Source organism: Myodes glareolus, chromosome 6, assembly GCF_982192425.1.
Source record: "Myodes glareolus chromosome 6, mMyoGla1.1, whole genome shotgun sequence".
Lineage (NCBI taxonomy): Eukaryota > Metazoa > Chordata > Mammalia > Rodentia > Cricetidae > Myodes > Myodes glareolus.
Window position 1 is genome coordinate 86,981,797 of NC_142031.1, and position 20,673 is coordinate 87,002,469.

General features: G+C 37.4%; 1 protein-coding gene across 5 annotated transcripts in view; it reads right to left on the bottom strand.

Annotated features, from left to right (window-relative positions):
* The window catches only part of Eml4 (EMAP like 4), a 123,207-nt gene that overhangs the window by 29,846 nt on the left and 72,688 nt on the right, over positions 1 to 20,673 (bottom strand). For 2 of the 5 annotated variants that reach the window (XM_085690973.2, XM_085690975.2), the window contains 8 exons: positions 19,285 to 19,413; positions 18,860 to 18,885; positions 18,637 to 18,669; positions 8,753 to 8,876; positions 7,416 to 7,565; positions 4,732 to 4,801; positions 3,138 to 3,248; positions 1,244 to 1,339 (listed from right to left, as the gene is read on the bottom strand). In XM_085690973.2, the coding sequence (XP_085547099.2) occupies positions 1,244 to 1,339; positions 3,138 to 3,248; positions 4,732 to 4,801; positions 7,416 to 7,565; positions 8,753 to 8,876; positions 18,637 to 18,669; positions 18,860 to 18,885; positions 19,285 to 19,413 (739 nt within the window). The remainder of the gene's footprint in view (positions 1 to 1,243; positions 1,340 to 3,137; positions 3,249 to 4,731; positions 4,802 to 7,415; positions 7,566 to 8,752; positions 8,877 to 18,636; positions 18,670 to 18,859; positions 18,886 to 19,284; positions 19,414 to 20,673) is intronic. The other 3 variants (XM_085690974.2, XM_085690976.2, XM_085690977.2) reach the window with 2 other exon arrangements.

Here is a 20,673-nt window from a genome sequence, read left to right on the forward strand (position 1 = left end):
AGGCAATATTAGGTGGGGCCATCATATACAATGTCTGGAAAGTCTAGGCTGGAGGTACATAGTGTAGTATCTTCAGGCAGACAGCAATGCCCTCAGTGAGGGTCTGCAATAGAGTTCTGTACTAGCAACATATTCTGGGAAGGTGACACAGGCATGGCCGGGGGAAACTTGCTCTGACCTGGTAGACCTTACTACAAAAGAGAAAAATCCACCTATTTCAATTTGTTGCCATTTCCCTACACTTCAGTAATGTAAATTACACAAAATGGTAATGGCTGAAAGATCATCTATGCCTTCAGTTATGTTTTTCAAAGTGTGAGGTTTTTCTGAGAGCCATAATCAAGTACAATATAAATGACAACAAAACCCCAGATTTTAAAGAAAAAGGCTGAAAACTTGAAATTTATACAAAGTAATCTCAACAAAAGATACAAGGAGCTGAAACAAAATATATATTCTTCCTTTTTTTAACTTTTAAATTATGTTTATGCATGTGTGTCTGTGTGAGGGTATGTCCACCTAAGTGTAGGTGCCCACGGGCTTACTCTCCCTGAAGCTGGAGTCACAAGGTGGCAGCTGATGTGGGTGCTAGGAGTTGATCTCAGGTCCTCTAGAAGAGCAGTTCTACCTGCTAAGCCATCTCACCAACCTTGAAAACATTCTTCTTTAAGGACTTATCAGCCATTCTGTACTCTTAACATTTCTGACACGTGTAACTGCAGCTGCGATGCTAACTTACAAGCTTCTTACAAGCCAGCCTGAGCCACACAATGGGATCATGCTATATTCTACAGCACTTAAAAATGCTACAATCCCTCTACTTGCTCTAGCACTTCCTAGAATCATTACACAAAACCTTGTGTGTTTATATATGGCCTTCCGTCATATATCAAGCATGTTCTTAAGTAAAACATTCCTGTAAACTGAGAAAGCCTTAGAGTAGAGGCTGACTGACATGTCAAGTTCATTAAAAAGGCAGTAGCCAAGCAGTGCTCATGGACATCTGTCTACTTTGATATTTCAGTAGCATGATGTTTTCTGAAATATGAACCTGCTCCAAGTTGACTATTTTGCTTTATCTTACTATAGTGTCATTATCACAGATGCCTGCAAAATTGAAAAAAACTGATAAATATGAACTGTGAATTTATTCTTATAATCTGGATACACATATACTATAAATTCAAATACCTGTCAAATAATGAACTCTAAAAGATAATATCAAAAATTCATTTTGATTTACCTTTATCTCTGCTACTTTTGACTTTTTCTGCCAGTCCCATACAGTAAGCATGTGTTCATTGGAGTCATCAATAACGCATAAATGAACACCTGAATCCTAAATAAAAGTAAATGTGAATAAAATGTCATTATTAAAACTAATAGTGAGATCATGAAAAAATTTGTTAAACTATTTTGAGATACAACTGAATGTACTATTTATAAAAATGAAGCTTTTGTAGAAACATAGTAACTCGTGTTAAAACCACTAAAGCGAGAGTAGTCTTTTCTCTCTTACCTGCCTCTATTGAAAAGACTGTTTGAATTAAAGAAAGTTAAAGAGTATGGACCATTCTAACTAGTGTTAGTGACATCAAACCCATGACAACAGTTGTTGCTAGTCTGTTTTTGTTCTGTTAGATTTTCTTCTCCTGACCTGACAGACTTGTCATTCAGTGCCTTCAAACAAGCAAAGCTGGGAAATTCAACTAAATGTTCCGCTTCACTAATGTCTCTTTTTTTCATGACCCCAAAAATCCCTGTAAGTAGAATACAGCTGGTGACTACAGGTAAGAACTGAGGGTAAACTATGAATAGCTAAACACATTCTGAAGTAGAGATGAAGCTCAGGAAAATGTAGTGGGTGTATTTAAAAACTTAAAATATGATTGTGAAAAAATAGGTTTCTTACATACTTTATACTTACATACTTTATAAATGTAACCACTAATTCAAGGAAGTTAAATGTTGAGATGAGCAATATCTTACTTTCTTCTCATAATAAACCCTTGAAACTTAAATGGCATCACTATACACAATTAAAAAAGACTTTTTTTAATGTGTGTGTTTTGCCTGGATATATATATACACACACACACACACACATACATACATACATATGTATAAACACTGCATGAATATATGGGACCTGCTGAGGCCAGAAGAGGGTATTGAATCTGTTGGAACTGGTGTTATAGATGGTTGTGAGCCATCATGTGGATGCTGGGGACTGAACACAGGTCCTCTGCAAGAGCAGCAAGTGCCTTAACCACTGAGCCATCTCTCCAGCTCACCACACACAAAATTAAAGTAACAGTATCATCAATTCAGAACTAAGATAATTTGTGAATGCTAAGGAATACAAAGTTCTGATTGTCTCCTTTCTCTCATGTAACACCAAGAAAAAATTATTTTATAGAAATAAAATGCTGTGTCTGAATTTCCGATGGACGTTTCCTATGACTCAAATTGAAATTAAAATGCATCTGATTGTTTATCTCAAGCCGTACCATACTATGCCTATGTTCTTCTACCCATTTCCACCACTACACTGGCATTCTATCTCATGACAAAGACAATGTGGTGGTTTAAATAAGGATGACCCCCAGAGACTCACAGATTTGAATGCTTAGTCACAGGGAGTAGCACTATTTGAAAGGATTAGGAGGTGTGGCTTTGGTGGTGGAAGCATGTCACTGGGGGTGCACTCTGAGGTTTCAGAAGCCCAGGCCAATCCCAGAGTCTCTTTCTTTTCCCTGTCTGAGAAACCAGATGTAGAGTTCTTGGCTACCATGCCTGTCTGTGTGCCTCCACGCTTCTTGCCATGTAGACTGAACTAAACCTCTGAAACTGTAAGAAAGGACCAATTAAATTCTCTTTTAAAATAAAAGTTGTTGTGGTCATGGTGTCTTTTCACAGCAATAGAACACTGTCTAAGACAGACACATTAAATTTAAATGTAATATCTTGATCCTACCTAAATCAAATTTAGTACTTAGATTGCAATATTAGCTATTTAACAATAGTTATGCTGAAAATAGCTAGCATCTTGTTTTTGGATGAATACAAGATTATACACATACACAAAACAAACTCAGGCTTAGCTTGCTTACTTTTAAAAAGTAACTGTGACTTACTGCTTTTGAAAAAGCCAGGCATCCCACTCCACGTTCAAAAGTTCCAAGTCCAATGACATGCAGTGTGGAAAGGCTTACTGAATCCCACACTCTGACATGAGGTTGCAGAGGCTGCAAAACACAAGACAGAACTAGCATGTCCAAGTGGGTGCAGATATGTGTACCACTCCACACAGCATATACATGTGCATCACTATCACACAGCATATACATGTGCACCACTACCACACAGCATATACATGTGTACCACTCCACACAGCATATACGTGTGCACCACTCCATATAGTAGATATGTGCACCAGAGTAGATATGTGTACCATTACCACACAGCATATACATGTGCACCACAGCATATACATGTGCACCACTACTACACAGCATATACATGTGCATCACTCCACACAGTAGATATATGGCACCACTACCACACAGCACATACATGTGCACCCCTACTACACAGTATATACATGTACATTACTCCACACAACATATACAGTGCAACACTATCACACAGCAATTTGCTTTTTGTTTTTGTTGTTGTTTTGGTTTTGGTTTTTTGAGGCAATGTTTCTGTGTAGCCTTGGCTGTCCTGGAACTCATTCTGTAGACCACGCTGTCCTGGAACTCAGAGATCCATCTGACTTTGCCTCCTGACTGTTGGGATCAAAGGCATGCACTACCACACCCAGCCCAATTTGCCACCTTAGTTAAGATAAAAACTACAAAATTGAGACATGCCTCCAAACAATAAGCACTTCCCCATTTATACTATGGGAAAAAAAGTGACCAATGCAGCAAATGTTATGCAATAACAGAATCTGCAACTCTCACGCTGAAGATAAGGAGAGAGATTGTAGTCGGCTTTTACAGCTACTAGAAGGTAGAGTTAGACTCCAAGTCTAATGTGCTCTGGGTACTTAGCCTTCTTTTGAGACAGGATCTTACAATTTTATCCAGGCTGATCTCAAACTCTTAAACTCAAGCAGTCCTCCTGCTTGGGGCCACTACAGGTGTGGGTCCATCATCCCTGTTACTTTGCTTTTAGTATTTCCTTTATTCTTGACATAATGTACCTTTAAAAAAAAACTGTTTACTAAGGTCTATGAAAACAATCCTTGAAAGAATAAAGAACTGGGAGGGATCTTCAGCACCATCTAATGTAACCTCCCACTTGTAGTTTTTCTTTATAGAAACTGAAACCAGAGAACATTATGTACACATACTAGTCATCAATTCACTGCTGATCTCAGAAATAAGACATGTTATATAAAACAATCTACTGAAACCAAGTAGCAACTGAAACTCTAAGATGTCAGCTGATTTCCTAACAGAGAGAATCAGGAGGGCCCACCAACTGGAGGAATTTAGCTTAACAAGTCTAACTTTTTACCGAGCAAGAGTCCTTCCATTTTCACACATAGATATTTCCCTAGGTAGGCTACTTACTATTTAGAAGGAAACAGTAGTTTGAATCCTGCATTTTAAGACCTTCTTACATTCTAATATTTTCCCAATAAGAGAGATGCTTTCGTATACACTTTCAGCAAGTAAGACAATGGGCAGTGGGAGCAGAGACAAAGCCCTGGCTGCTCACCCTTCCATCCTTGTCCACCCCAGCGATCTGTCCAGTCGCAATCCTTATCTTGTCAGGATGCACAGCCAGGCTAAAAAGCAGTATTAACAATAATTTAAATACAGGAACATGAAACAGCATGAACATGTCTTTGTATCAATATATTTTTTCAAATAAATATTTTTCAGTCTTAAAAACACACCTGACCTATTCATTTTTATTAGTAAATTAAGCAAACTTCTGTTTTTTCCTTCTTAATACATTTATGGAATACTAAATTAATAGAAAATATTTAGTCAGAATTTGGTATAATAAGAATGGAAACCATTTTCATGTGTTCAAATTCCCTTTAAGTCACTATACATGTTTACATGGTTTTATGAAGTGAAGTATGGACCAGTGTAATTTTCATCTATTAAAATGTAAGCATAGCTTCATCTTTACATAATTCCTTATACACTTACAAACAATTCTTTAGTATTTTAAGCATTTATACAAACAAAAAGCAGCATTAAATGTCTTCCAATATAATTTACCAACATGTAGCTAGTTCTTACTATTAAGCTTTTGTAACTCTAACCCAGGGCAATGAATTCTAAATGAAAATGGGAAATATTGTAGCAACTGTACTCTAACTGACCGTAGCACACACAAAATCAACCACAAATTATGCGTGAGCACGGCTGTGTAGGTGTGCGAGCCTGACTCTGGAGACCAGAGAACAATGTTGGGTGTCTTCCTCTATCACACTCTACCTCATTTAATATTTACAAGTTAAATTTTTATTATTTATTTGTGTGTGCAAGTCTGTGCATGTGTGTGTATGTAAGTGCACGAACATCGTGGAGATCAGAGAACTACTTGGGGGAGCTGGTTTTCTTCTCCAACCATGTGGAACACATTGTCAAGCATGTATAATGTTTATTTATGGGGAGAGGGCACGGGGAGGCCAGAGGGAGACTGTAGGTGTTAAAGTTCTACCACGTGGGTTCTAGGGATGGAGCTCAGCTTGTCAGTTTGGCTCACTTGCCGAGCCATCTTGTAATCAAAGAGTCAGCTCAACTGGAAAGAATTTTTGTTTCCTGCTATGTATTGCTAATTATTTTCCAGAAGAATTTAATTAGTCACATGAGATAAAAATGTTCCTAAGTTATAAAACTTCTCCATATTAAGAATTGTATCTTTTGAAATGTTTCAATAATTTAGCATAAATAATATCAGGTTTTAATTTCTAAGGAGAGTAGAGTTTATCAATATTTCTCTAATTTATTTTCTTCTTAAACAGTTTCTACCCTGCATCTAGACATTAAAACTAAAACTCTAGGGGCTGGAGAGATGGTTTAGAACACTGGCTGCTCTTTTCAGAGGACGTGGGTTAAATTCTCAGCACTCACACGGCAGCTCCCAACTTTCAGTAACTCCAGCCCCAGGGGATTCAATACACTCATACATGCATACATACATGTAAACACGTAGACAAAATACCAATGCATGTACAATAAATATAAATGTCATTTAAAAATAAAACTATCATGCTAACATTTTGTTGCATTTATTTCTGTTCTTTCTTTTCAAGCAAGAAATTTAAATTATAATTTCTACACTAGGTAATACATTTGCATGGCTCTAGTATCAAAAGGTATTTAAAAAATATTCAGAAAGTCTTTTTCCTATCTGCGCCAATTGGTAAGATTGTCTCTACCTTACCCTAACTTCTGACACCGCTTAAAGGTAACCACTATAGCTAGTGTCTTGTCACCGGGAACTGTAGGAATACTTTACATATATGGAAGACAAAATAGTATTTCACACCACTTCTTCCCCCACACGAGTGAAAACACATACTTGCTTGCCTGCTTTTTAACAGTGGTCCTCCTTTCCTGTTTCTATGGCAGGGTCTCACTACTGCATTAACCACCACGCTCTGACCTCTATACACATGGAACTAGCACCCAGCTGAGAGAGGTGAGACCCTTCCAATGCGTGCACAGTAACACTGCGCGAACTCTGTACACATAGAATATTGCAATGTGTATATCTTTTTAAAAGGCTGAATGTCATCTATGTAGTATCCTAGCTTTCATGCATGAGAGAAACTTTTATCTACCTGATAGGACAGTGTAAAGAAGCTACGCTTCGAAATGTGAGCAAACAACGGATTCTAAATGACAGAATTTAACTAGAGTAGCAACATTCACTGAGTAAAACCCACGCCTAAGCACTTCAAAAGAGCTCTGCTCTTACAGTTTAACGCTACACTGTATCCTTAGGATTGGAGTCAGCTTATGGCTTCTCCTTCTCAGAAAGGAAAACCTGAAGCCCAAAACTTATCACACAGAGCAAACCCTCAATACATACTAAGCAATGAATAAAATACTACTTCCAGCAATTCATGAAGCCTAGTCTTTCTTCATGGATTGCATATGACAGGCCAGACAGAAAGGATTACAGACCTGAGGCAGCAGACGGATTCTACTGAGATTTAGAGCAGTGTATTTTATCGCTACTGATTCCACAAACAGTATTTAAAGGTAACATTTTTATTTAAAAAAAATATATTCCATAGACTAAATAACATCTTTACTTATATTCTAAGCCTTCCAATGGTAAACTTTCAGTACAACTCAAATAATAACAATAATAACAATAATGATTATGATGAAGGCAAGCAAACACAAAACTGACAAATGGCAACCGATACCAACCATTTCACACAGTCTGTATGGCCCAGGTAGTGTCGCTGAGTCCTCTCCTCATAATTAAATAGTACCACTACTGATGCAATGAAATAAACTATCTCCCCCGTTGGAAGCAGGTAAACATTTGCTCGACAGTCCTTTCCCCGATAACCATATCTTAAATGAAAAGTCAAGGTTTTAAAGGGCGTTTAAATCTCAGGGGCGATTGGGGAGCTATGGAGAAACAATGAAGAGAGAACTGTGTCAGGAACACTCACATTCCTTTACCTGCCCAATCCTGAGACTCTTCCTATATTGTCTTAATGTCTACATTCCTAGTATGTACCAATCACTGCTACACACACAACTCTAATAATCAAATAATCAAATGTGAGCCTGTGTGATAGTATGCCAGGAGGAAGCACACATACAGACCCTTCTTGAGAAGGCTCTAAGGCTCACCAGCAAGGTAATGTGGGTGTGGGGCCTAACATGATGGATAAGGCTAGTTAAGTCTGATATACAGAATGATAATAAAAACCTGTACTAAATTTCAGGATTGGTGAACTTCTCCAAGCTAATTTAATTTTGCCCAATGTAAGGAATTTAAAGCATGTGGGGAGGGTAGCATAGAAAAACAGAGACAGAGAACTAGTCTCCTTATGTCACTGAGTTTCATAGGGGCTATAAATGAGACTTTCCAGGTGGAAACAGAAAAGGATATTAAACTATCGTGTGTCTAAGCCTGGCAGAGAAGCAGTCAATTTCAGAATTACAACATCCTTGCTATAATTTGAGCTCTTAAAATAATTCCTGATAGTCATGCAGTGGTATATGTTTGTAATACAGACTCTTGGGAAGTTGAGTTAGGAAGACTCTTGTGATATTAAGGCCACCCTAAGCTACACAGTCAGTACAAGGTTGGGCAGGGAGATATAGCAAGACCCCATGTCTCAAACCAAACAAAAAAAGAACAGGTTTCATGATATATATACGTTATTTCATTTGGTGAGGCAGGTGTTACCTCTTATAGGAACACTGAGGTTCGCAGGGTCAGGGCAGAGACGGGACACAGACACCATCTTTCCGCTCCAGTCAGGACCACTGCTGCCGTACCACACTACCTGCACAGAGCTCATGGACTGCTGCTGTCCTGTCTGCATCAACTCTGGTGACTTTAAATTGCTATTAGCAAATATATCTGACATGTTTTAGAGACACTGTCTCCTTTTTAATTTCTCAAATGGTTCTAAGTTTATTGTGTTTTATTCCTCGTTTAAGAACATTTCGATTTATTCGCTAAGCAAGTTTTTATTAAACTAGGACAAAGCAAGTAGATTTGCTCTCATGTTTGGGAAGGATACGCCCACTCCAGTTTGAGCTTCTCAGGAGGCAGTTCTGTTCTGATGTCATCATAGTTGTCAACATCCGAAGGAATGAACATGGTAATTGGCCGACCTCTCATAAACATTTTAATATATTCTCCTTCTGTTGAAACATAAGACAAAAATTAAACCACACATATTTCCCATGTGACTGTAGAAAGGTAGATTACTGATGCAATGAAAAATGACAAGAGTGGCTGGTTAAGTTTTCCACTGTATGTTTTCTTTACATATTATAGAGCATATGAAACAAACAAAGGGATACTATAAATATCTAGTCCTAAATAGGAAAAGAAAAAAAATAAAAAATATAACAAATCTGTGGCCATTTGTTTAGCTTATAATAACTGTTTTCATCTAAATATAATTTATCTATTTAAGCTGACATATTTCCACAAGAAGTCAAAAAAGTTCAAGTAAAAAAAAATGACCAAGGTTTCTTAACTTGCAAGGAACAAAGAAATTACTTGGACAGACATGAATCATGTCTACCACACTAATCAACCTAAAGGTCAAGACCTTGCAGATTAAAGAGTCTTTGCACATGAAGGCAACAACTGACAAAGTGAAAACAAACTATGCAACAGAACTGCCTGAAAACCATGATGTAATACACTGGTTAATCTCTGAATATGTAATGGATGCCAGTTCAATAGAAAGAAACAAACCAAGGCACCCCCCCGCCTTTAAAATACATTTAAAAATGGGTTAAGTAATTAGAAAACATTTTGAGGGGGGAGGAAGGAAGGAAAGAAAAGACATAAAAATGGTCATCAGGCAATTTGAAAAAATATGCACCATTAATAGTAATAGCTCGGGGAAATGTGAATGAGAACCACTGTATATCATTTCAGACTTGTCAGAATGATCAGCAAAACCAAACAAAGTATAGACTAGGATATGGAAAAACAAGATCACTGTGCATGCTGCTGCCAGGGATGCCAAATGATGCTGCTGCTATGGAAAAGCAGGGCGGAGGCTCTTCAGAGACAATTCAAATAGAATTACTGCATCATCTGGCAATTCTACTACTAGTTGTTTTCCAAAATAATGTAAATCAAGACCTTGATCAGATATCAACACTAACTCTCATGTTAACAGCAGCACTATTGCTAACAGTCAAGATCTGCAAACAACACTGATGGCCACTTACAGATAAAGATGTGGTATATGCATGTAAGTAAGCCAGTCACAGAAAGACAGCTACTACTGGATTCCTATGACATACTCAAAATAGTCAAATTCATGAGTGGGGCAGTAATAGTTAATAATAGTTAACTAGGGTTTAGAAGAAAATGGAAATAAGGATCAAGCGAGAGTTTCAGCCAAGCAAGAAGAATAAAAGCAATGTACAACATCACTCTAGTCAATATTAACCAAATGACATGATTTAAGACAGCAGATCTAATGACAGATGTTCTTACCATAGTAAGTCAAAACCACAATCGTGGAATATATCATAAGAAAAGAACTCAAACATTTTTTCAAGTTAAGATGAGAGGAGCAAAAGCTATGCTACATAGCATGAGCAGGGCTGCTTCTCACGTCACCATTGTGTCTTCTATCAGTCTCATATCAACAATCAAATTCACTTGTAACACAAATATTTTCAAGACAGTGAGAAAATAGTTTTTATTTTCTTACTAGAACCACAGGTTCTGAAACAGCTTTTGTTTATATCAGTCAATTGTTGTTTATAAGGTCTTCAGTAGTCTAAAATACTTTTAAAAGACAAGTCAGAATCAAATCAATATTGATTATACATCTCTAACCAAACAATGCCTTGTGGAACAGTGGAGAGCTGGGCATGGTGGCTCATGCCTGCAAGCCTAACTAACATTCAGGAACACGCCTGCAAGCCTAACTAACATTCAGGAAGCAGAGGCAGAAAGAGCGCCCAAAAATGTAAGGGAAACTTGGTCTACCTAACTGAGTTCCAGGACAGTTAAGATTGCATACTGAAACCTGTCAAAAATAAAACAAAGACAGGAGGAAAAAAAACCCCATAGATGGACCATTCATTCTCAAAAAAACTATGAACCAACACAAATCCCACCTATCTCTACCCCTAGCATCCCAATGACCCACATACAGATAAGTCACCACGGAGAAATGGTCGCCAAAGCTAAAGGGAAAGAGAAAGAGGCTGGGTACAATGGCACAAGGATGTCTAGTGCCATCCTTACTAACTTGTCTGACACAAAATCAGAGTGTGATCATTGTTGGGGTTTCTGTCCTGCCCAGTTCCTGTAGGCATTAAGTCCCAAAGAAATCACACAGAGGTCTACCTTACCCATTGCTCAGGCTTCTTTTTAACTCTTATAACTTATAGCCCATTATTCTTGTCTATGTTAACCATGTAGCTTGGTACCTTATTCAGCGAGGCAGTCACATCTTGCTTCTTTTGTGGCTGAGTCAGGACTGCCGACTAGGACCTCCTTCTTCCCAGAATTCTCCTGTTCTCATTGACCTGCCTCTACTTCCTGTCTGGTTGTCCCGCCCAAACTTCCTATACAAAGGCTGGTGTTATCTTAAAATCTCTATCAGTGACCAAGTTCCCTAAGAAAAACAGTGTATAATCCAGGATTCAAGATTCAGTAGTTTATATAATGTAACTATGAAGAGGAAGAAAGATTATCTGTGGACTGTCTTCCTAAAACCATTACTTCAGATTAAGAAGCTATGCTTATTATGGGTAGGAAGTTCAAGTTATTTTTATTATTCTTGCTCAGTGTGCTCAGCCTCAGGGTTTGATCTAACAGGGTAAGACCTCCCACACTATGCTTTAACACCACATCATACATGTCAGTATTACTTCTGAATCTAAGAGTGGGCCTTGCTTCCTAATGATTTTAGCATAGCTGAACATTGACAGTAACTAAATGATTACCAGCTGAAAACATTTCCCAACTACAACTATCTTGACCCATATACTCGTCTCTTGGGGGGGAGGGTGTCAATCTACTCTTACAGGTATTCATCTGTGATACAACTTCCTTTTGATTTTTTAAGAGCATTAAATTGTTCAATCTCCTTTAAATTTCTACTAGAATTTTTAATCTGATCAAAGATGTACATGAAAAATGTGTTCTGAATAATAAAAACAGATTAACAAGCGCTTCCATTGCTCTATAGAGGAACGTATGGGCTAACAAAGGTGAAGGGTTAGCAAGAATATACATTATATAAAAAGACTAACATAACTGAAGGAGCTCAAAATACCATTATTTTATTAACTGTTAAGCAGGAAAACTAATTAAATCAGAAAACAAAGGAGCTACTGGTGCTCACTAATTTTTCTAACATGAAATTAAAGTGGCAGTCTATGAAATGCTTTGCTGTCTGAATTGGCATCACACACACTGGAGACCATGTGTATAATATAGGAACTTGAAACACTCTCTGGCATTGGGAAGAAAGCAATGCATCACGATGAAGGAAAGACTGAAGATTTGAATCCCAGTTTACTCTATTAGCTGTGAGAGCCAGCTTCACAGTCCTAGCATTGAAAATGGTACTACTACTACTTAGAACTTTGACTAAATAAGTTAACATACTGTGGAAAACAATTTGAGATCCCTAAAAATATTTATCCTTCTTCCTTTGAGAAGAATTTGTAACTTTTACTATATTGTTCTGATACAGGGCATAGTTACGTAAGCCAGGGCAGTCTCAAACTTGGCTACTAGGTCTACAGGTATGTGTCACCATGTGTGGCAAGCTGTAACCATTTAAACACTGCTTGGCAATTTGCTTATATAATTTACTATTCCATATAATCTGCATAAGTTTTAAAGTAGCTATCCAAGATAGCATGTATAGGCAAATACACCAAACTTATGATTATTCTGCCATGTACACTTTAAAACAAAGGGACACAAAAGTATCTAATTCAAATGGTCAGGCAGAAAACAAAAAATGAGAGATGACAGACTTGGAAGGATGCACAGGCGTACTCCACGTACCAGTGCCAGTTCAGGGGGCAGTACTACTCTTAACTCTTCATTTTTCAAGAGAAATAAGCAAATCTATAATTTACTGTGAAACCTTTTATCTGTAAAATGTTAACTTCTTTGAAAGTGTGTGCGTGTATGTGTGACAGAGACAGAGATACACACAGAAATAGACCTGCCAGAGAGAAAAAGAGAGATGGAGGAGGGGAGGGAGGCAGACAGGCAGACACCTGCCTGGCGTGCATAAAACATACAAGCCCCAGCTTGCAACCTTTTTCAGCACAGAGCCCTCTCCTTGGGAATTCAGCATAGTATGAGGATGTCACTCTTCTCTCCCTAGCCATTGGCATTCTCACTGCAAATGTTTTCTTGAGACTCCCAGGTTTCTTTTCTTTCCTTTCATTTCTTTTAAAGGCAGTGTCTCACTGTGTGGCTCTATCTAGCCTAGAACTTACTATGTTGACCAGGCTGACCTTGAACTCACAGAGATCCACCTGCCTCTCTCCTCCAAGTGCAGGGATTAAAGGTGTGTGCCACTATGCCCAGCTCTCTAGGGCATCTTATAATTACTGTTTGCTTTAACCAGCAGCACTTCCTGCTGCCCTCACTGTAAAACCTAACAGGGAAGATAAGCTGGAAGGTGTGAGTAAGGGTTAAGACCAGTGACATGATATCCAATGTCTGGCAGTTCAGAAAACAAGTTATTGAGCTACTTATCCTCATGCTAATAGAGAGAGTGGGCAATAAATACTCAGCAGCAAAGCTGCTTGCTAAATGTAATGAATGTCTATTGCACTGGCACAGTCAAAATTTCTAGGATTCAGAGTGTGGATGGAGCATAAACTTTGATACAGACCTTGGCTTGAACCTTAGTTTTAGCCCTCCCCAAAGCCCATGCTAAAAAAATTATGAATTGGTAATTAAATCTGATCAGTGACAAAGTCATTTAACTATAAAGGCAATTCTGTCAGATACTGCTGATTAAGGCTATTCATTTTTGGCCCTTGCACAGCATGGGAACTGAAAAAAAATTCTATGAGTTTACCTAGTCCAACACCTACTTTTCAAAATGAGAAATCAAGGCTTAACCAATTTCAGTAAATTTTTAGTTTGCATTCCAAAATTTTGTTATTCAGAGCTTTAGACACATTTCCACTGTGCAACTAGGTTCTAAGAGGGTGTGGTGGAGTATACTTTTAACCCCAGCACTTAGGAGGCAGAGGCAGGTGGGTCTCATATGAGTGAAAGGCCAGCCTGGTCTACAGAGCAAGTTTCAGACCAGTCAGAGGTACACGAGACTTTGTCTTAAAGACAAACAAACCCCAGAGAATGTAAGTTCTAGATCTGCACCTTCTAAAGTCAGTCACTGATCCATGAGTGGTTGGGATGTGACTAGCATGAATGAGATGTACTAGAAGTATAAGATATACAGCAGATTTTGAAGACTTTGTATGGAAAAAAAAAGTTCACTAATAATGTTCACTAATAGTCACACATCAAAAAGGTACTTACTATTCTGGCTATTTGTAGTAAGTTTGTTACTAAGCTTCATCTTGTCATCTAAAGGTTTAAGTCACATACATGCCAGATGACATCTTTCTACTGGACACCGAAGCACTTGGGTTGGCATAGAGAAGCCCAAGGACCTGTCTGGAGTGCAGTCACTTGTGTCACGGGTGCCACTGCTGATGGGCTTCTGAATTTCTAGTGTCACACCTTCAGCATCTTCTCCCCACGGTTTCTTTAAGAAACCTGGGCAGGGTGGTGGCTACCTGTAGTCCCACAATGGGGAGGCTGAACCTGAGACCAGCAGGGGCTTTATGAGATGCCATCTCAAACAAATTAACAAACACATCCATTTCTATTTTGCAATTTGTAGAACTTACAGCTCCTTTCAAATTAGCATGTGAGTCTCAAACATAAGCAACGGAGAAAAGCACAATGACACCAAATTGCCAACAGAAAACTAAGGACTCTTTACTCATTTCCAGCTGTTTTTTTTTTTTTACTAGCAATATTGCTCCCAAACCATGCAAGCCAAACACTGAAACTGGAGTACTAGGTAATTATGACTTGACACGTGGGTGACAGAAGTCAAACCTGAGTCCTCTACAAGAGTAATGAGTACTCTTAACCAACGAGCCATCTCGCCAACCTCTGACCAAGTTGCTTCACTGCAATACTTTAAGATTCAACAAACCATGCCAGGTATGTTGGCATAAACCTTTAATCTCAATACTCAAGAGGCAGAGGCAGATTGGTCTACAGAGAACTCCAGTACAGCCAGTTTAGAATCTGTCTTTTAAAAAGAAAAAAGAGTTCAACAAAACAATGTTCTGTGTAAGGGATTAAAAAAAAAATGTGTGTGTGTAGGCCAGGAGTGGTGGTGCATGCCTTTAATCCCAGCAGTTTATCCTAATCCAAGATTCTGAATCTAAACCCATAAGCCAAAAAAAAAAAAAAAAAAAAAATAAGTAAAAAAAATCCTAGTGATAGTGCCTACCAAATATGAAGCAGTTAGTTTTAGTTTTACCAAATAGGATAAAACCAAAGTTTGAAAATTTGACTAGTATTAAAATGCTATTTTCATTACCTTCTTTGTTTGGTGAGTGAGCAAAATTTCCTAAATTCTTAATGGCAGGGGTGCCCATACATGATAATACTCAAGATATGACCTAACAACTTAGGGTTAGACTAAGCTCATCAAAACAGGTAACATCTGTGCACCTAAGAAACTCCATGTTAACTAAAACAGCAAACCAACTTAACAACTCATCTCTTTTGACTCCAAGCCACCTCTCATCTCCATTCCTGTTTCGTTTACAACTCTAATTATCATAAAATTACTTGAAAACTCACATACAAGAGTTTGCTTATATAGTCTAGATTTCTACTTCCCTCCAAAGACTTTCTTTTTGAAAAGTTAGGAAATAGTGTTGGGAGTAATAGCTACATAGTGAGATTGTCACACAAAAAGAGGGGGAGAAAGAGGGACTTCAGATGTTAAAGCCTCCCCTCCCCTCATCTCTAGCTCTGCTTTCCCAATTAACAATGGCAGGAAAAGAAACACAAAGTTCCAGGGGCATAAAAATCTACAAATGAAATTCTGATTAAACAGGGTTAATGAACAGACTTTAATTTTCATGCCTTGGACTTTTTGCTCCAAGGCTGTCCTTGAACTCCTGTCATATTCCTGCCTCAGCCTCCCAAATGCTGGGATTATAGGTATAAGCCACCACACCTGGCTCTCATGTCTTACTTCTTTTTTAAAAACATTCAGATAAAACCAAATGTGAAGACACAATAAACTTGGGTCAAACTATAGGTGCTTCTAATAGTATTTACATATATTTTTAGATAAAAAAATATTTCACAATCTTTAAACATTAAAAATATGTTACTAAAGGAAAAACCCAAAGTATTTTTAGTGAGACTGTTCTTTCGAGAAGCAATGGGTGAGCAGCCTGGGGATGCAGCAGGCAAGAATACTGCCCTCCCTGTCATCTCGGTGCACACACCACTGATGGACATACAGTGTCACTAGGATCTAACTGAACATGAGCATGCTGAGCCACAAGTCTCAGTGGGGGGAAATGCTTTATTGAATCATCAATTTATTTCCTCCAACAAACGAACTCTGAATTGTTTCCAACCTACAATTATTACTTTAAGCATAGTGGAACCATAATTTCTAAATGTTCTGTGATACATGTCATTTTGCTCCTATATCTCATGTTCATCTCACTTAAATTATTGCCATTTAGTCACTTGCCCCTGATAGGAGTGAGGTGTCTGGTGAAGTTTCTATCACAAAGAATATGCATTTTAGAATGTAATGGTTAACAAATCCAACACTGTATGCATCCTTTGATCAGGGATCTCCCTGTTATATCTTATCACAGTTTAAAAAAACAAAACAAAACAAAAAAATTGCCTGCCTCAGGGATTCAGTACTTCAGATCCATCCACTCACAAGATTATTTCACTGGACATTCACATATTTCACTCATTTTCATTGGACAGCTTAAATGCCACTGGATCAGAAATGTCAACCATTCTACATAACAGCAAACTCTCCTTATTCTTTGGAAATATGTATCATCTCATAAAATTAAGAACTTGTTATATTCTGTCTACATCTTGTATGTTTTCGCTGTTTGCTACATAAATTGCCTTGGTTCAGGCATTGTCACGACTGTGATCCCGAATCCTTAGTATTATAGGGCCTGACAAAGTAAGGATAAACAACTAAATGCATAAAATGGTTATCTGATTAAAGGAACAACCCATAAGCACATCAGAGCTGTCAGAGTTGTCAGAATTGCAAGATTATTTCAGGTTTCATTTTTCTTTCCCTGACCCAGTAAGTATTTGTATTGGTTAATGAAAGTTTATCTCAAGGTTGAAGAGATGGCTTAGCAGGTAAAGTGCTTGCTGTACAATTGTATAACTAACGCTCAGTGTGGTCAACATGTGATGTCATGGGAAACTGTTTTTTAAGATAAAATTCTTATTACAAAATTCAACTTCCTCTTTTCCTCTCCACCTTCTCCCAAGCACCAACCATCCTGTCCAAGCTGCTCCTCTGCACCACTACCACCCATGTAATGACATTGCTTCACTTGTTTACCTGAATGATTTTGAAGATTATGCCAATACAAACCACTCTGACAAACAAATGCTAAGTTTCCCTTTCCCTTCGAAACATAGTAAAGAAAGACAGCCCTTTGTCAACTCCCCCATGAAGATTCTGTTAGATTGGAGTGGTCTCTAGAACATTTAGTAACAGCACTTCTCTAGCCAGTGTTTCCTAGTTTTAAAGGACTTCTGTATATACTGTTCTGTCTTAAGAGTTATGTGAAGTAAGCTCTGTTGTATTCTCAGGTCAGAACACTACTCAGGGTCGCTGCCACTTGGCCTAGGCTATCAGAAGAACTGGGACTCATGGCTGTCCACATTCACTGCTCTTTCTGTCTATTAGTGTCTCTAACAAAGTTTGGTTAGAGTCAAAATTGTGTTTTAAATAAATTTAGTATTTTCCTTGAGTATCTAAACCATTACACAATCTATACAATTATAATGCAAAAAGTTCAGATCTAATTGAAGAAGAATATCACATTTCAACCTTATTTACAATTTCTGTGTATAATCTTATGACCTAAAGTATATAACCAGCAAATATATTTTTCTTACTCTAATGAATGAAAATAAAATTTACAGGAATTAAGTGAAATTGCTAACAAAAAATGAAAGCACATTTTAGTCAATTAATAATCCAGAAGACAAAGAAAGCTATGGCATGAGAAATGAGTTGTAAAAAGCATGCACAGAAAAGGCACAATTTCATCTAGAACAGCAAGCTTCAATTAATTTGCAAGCAATTTGAGGAGTGTAAAACTGATACATAAAACTTACCTATTTTACAATCAAATTAAATATACATATACAGAGTTATCCTGTTTGGGTCAACAAAATGAGCCAACAGCAAGTAGCCAGAGATAACAACTAATAAAAGGGAAGAATTTAAGAGGAAATGCTTTGCTAGCCTCACTATTTGAGTCTTAGCAGCAAGAAGTGATTATTAGCAACCAAATTGCAAGACAGGAAATCAAATTAAGATTTATCAATCTTTTAAATGGCTTTTCTAAGTATAATTTTTTAAAGGAAATAGATTTTTTGATTTCTTCATGTTGCTGTATTTATTTTTACTGTTCTCCTTAATTCTTCAGATCTCACAGAAAACAGATTTTTTTTTTCTTTTTTAAAAGAGTAGTTACACTTACTAGTTCAAATTACCATGGTATTTCCTTTGTTAAGAGGAAAGCCAGAGAGTAGTAATGGTGAAAAGCCAAATAAGAGACCCAGGAGAGGCCGACTCAGGAGGCGCCCCACTGCAGAGATAATCCTTACCTTGGCTGTTTTTTTCACGGGTTGACATTTTTGCTGGTTGAGACAAAAATGACATATCGTACAATAAAAACCAGGCATTTTCTAAAATGAGTACAGTAGTATGTTTCTTTGGTTACTACGAACTAATAAATTAGACTGAATAAAATCAGTCATATTCTTATGAATCAGCAATAGTTAAGATGATGTAAAAAGGCAAGTATTTCCAAAAGGAATTTTAATTTACCTTGATTGATGATGACATCTTTATGTCTAAAAAAAAAGAATGAAAAGAACACATTTATTTTACATGGCTCAGCACCAGAATCATCTGAAAGAATTTAGAATTTTTGATGCCTAGTCCATACTCTAGATAAATCTCTACAAGATTAATCTCTACAAGTAAAATTTCTCAGTAGTCTCAACTCTAATATATACTATTTATGAAACAACAGATACTACACACAATCATCGAAACAGTGAGATTACAAAAAGAGTGCAGCATTCAAATCTTACAAGATTGAGACACTGGAGATAAATTAATAGTAAGACAAAGCTTTTCTATGGAAACTTAAAAATACCTGGCAAGAAAATAAATCAGGCATGTCATTACACACAACAGTACAGAGATACAATTTAATTTTCATACAGGACAAATAGTACTTAACTTACTTGTCTGCACTTTTTATAACCTTTGATATTAGTTTTGATGTTGAAACGGTTTTCAATAATTTATTACGACTATCATCTGAATTTTCCCATGAATTATGTGACTTTTCAGCTGTTGGTGGACGTTTTATGCTAGAAAAAACACATTAATTTCTTAGAGGAACGTTCTGAGTAGCAATGACATGTAATTGACAGTTTCAATAGACAGTGAGAGAAGAGATTAACACTCTTAAAGCGAACCCAGGGTGAGAAGGATTAGTTGAAGGATCTGGCTGGATGAGCGGAGGAGTTAAACAAGGCAATTAGGAAGTCTGTGTTATACTGTCATTCAAAAGATCAACTAGAGCAAACATTATCTGGAGAAAGAAATCTCTACAATCTGCTGTTAATAGAAAAAAATGCTTAGATCTCTATGTAGTGTTTCTCATAACTTGTAGTTATAAAAACATGAACTATAAACTTGAAATATGACACTATACCATTCATTCTGTATGTGATTATGTTCAAGTAGTTAATTTATACACGGCACAAATTCCTAAATAAAACTGTGATGCTAAAATTCTGAAGCTCTTGGTCACAGTTTTAGAGACTTCTATCCAGGATCAGAAATAAATAATGTGATACAATAAAAAATTATTGGCGTTATCAGCGGGGACTCCCTACATGTATAACTGAAATTCTACGGTTTATAAATGACTTTCTGGCTGCATTGCTGACCACCCCGAAACTCATCCAGTCTTCAATACTTCTGCAATTGTGCATCCAAAGAGCAACTGAGAAGAGCAAGCACAGTTCCAGGAGACGGTAAGCTGAAAAGGAGACTCTGGGACAAAGAGACACCAAGTTAATCAGAATGAACCTCAAAGAGACCATGAGCCTCCCCTGCACACAGTAAGAAGTTGCATAATATTAATAAGCTATGTTCAAGAACTCCACAGGAGCCCAGGCAGAAGAACCACAAACCCTTAGCACGAGAACTGCATCAGGCACAGAGACAAAGCATTCTGTAAAAGGTAAACATGCATTAATCAAGTAAAGAATATTTGGGGCTTTCAAATTTCCATTATAGACTTGAAGCAAAACATTAACATAGCCAAAGAGAAACATATTGAAAATCTTTTAGGAGTGATTATCATTTACTTTATTGAAGTTCTAACAATTCTTGGAATAGGTTAATAGTTTCCTCGAATTCCTCTGCAGTACTACAATAATAAAATACCTAAGGAATACTAAAGCTTGAGTCCATGTTTCTAAATAGTGTCCACCTCCACCCCCCTTTTTTTCTCCACGACAGGGTTTCTCTGTGAAACAGTCTTAGCTGTTCTGGAACTTGCTTTGTAGACCAGGCTGGCCTTGAACTCAGAAATTTGCCTGCCTCTGGCCTTGAACTCA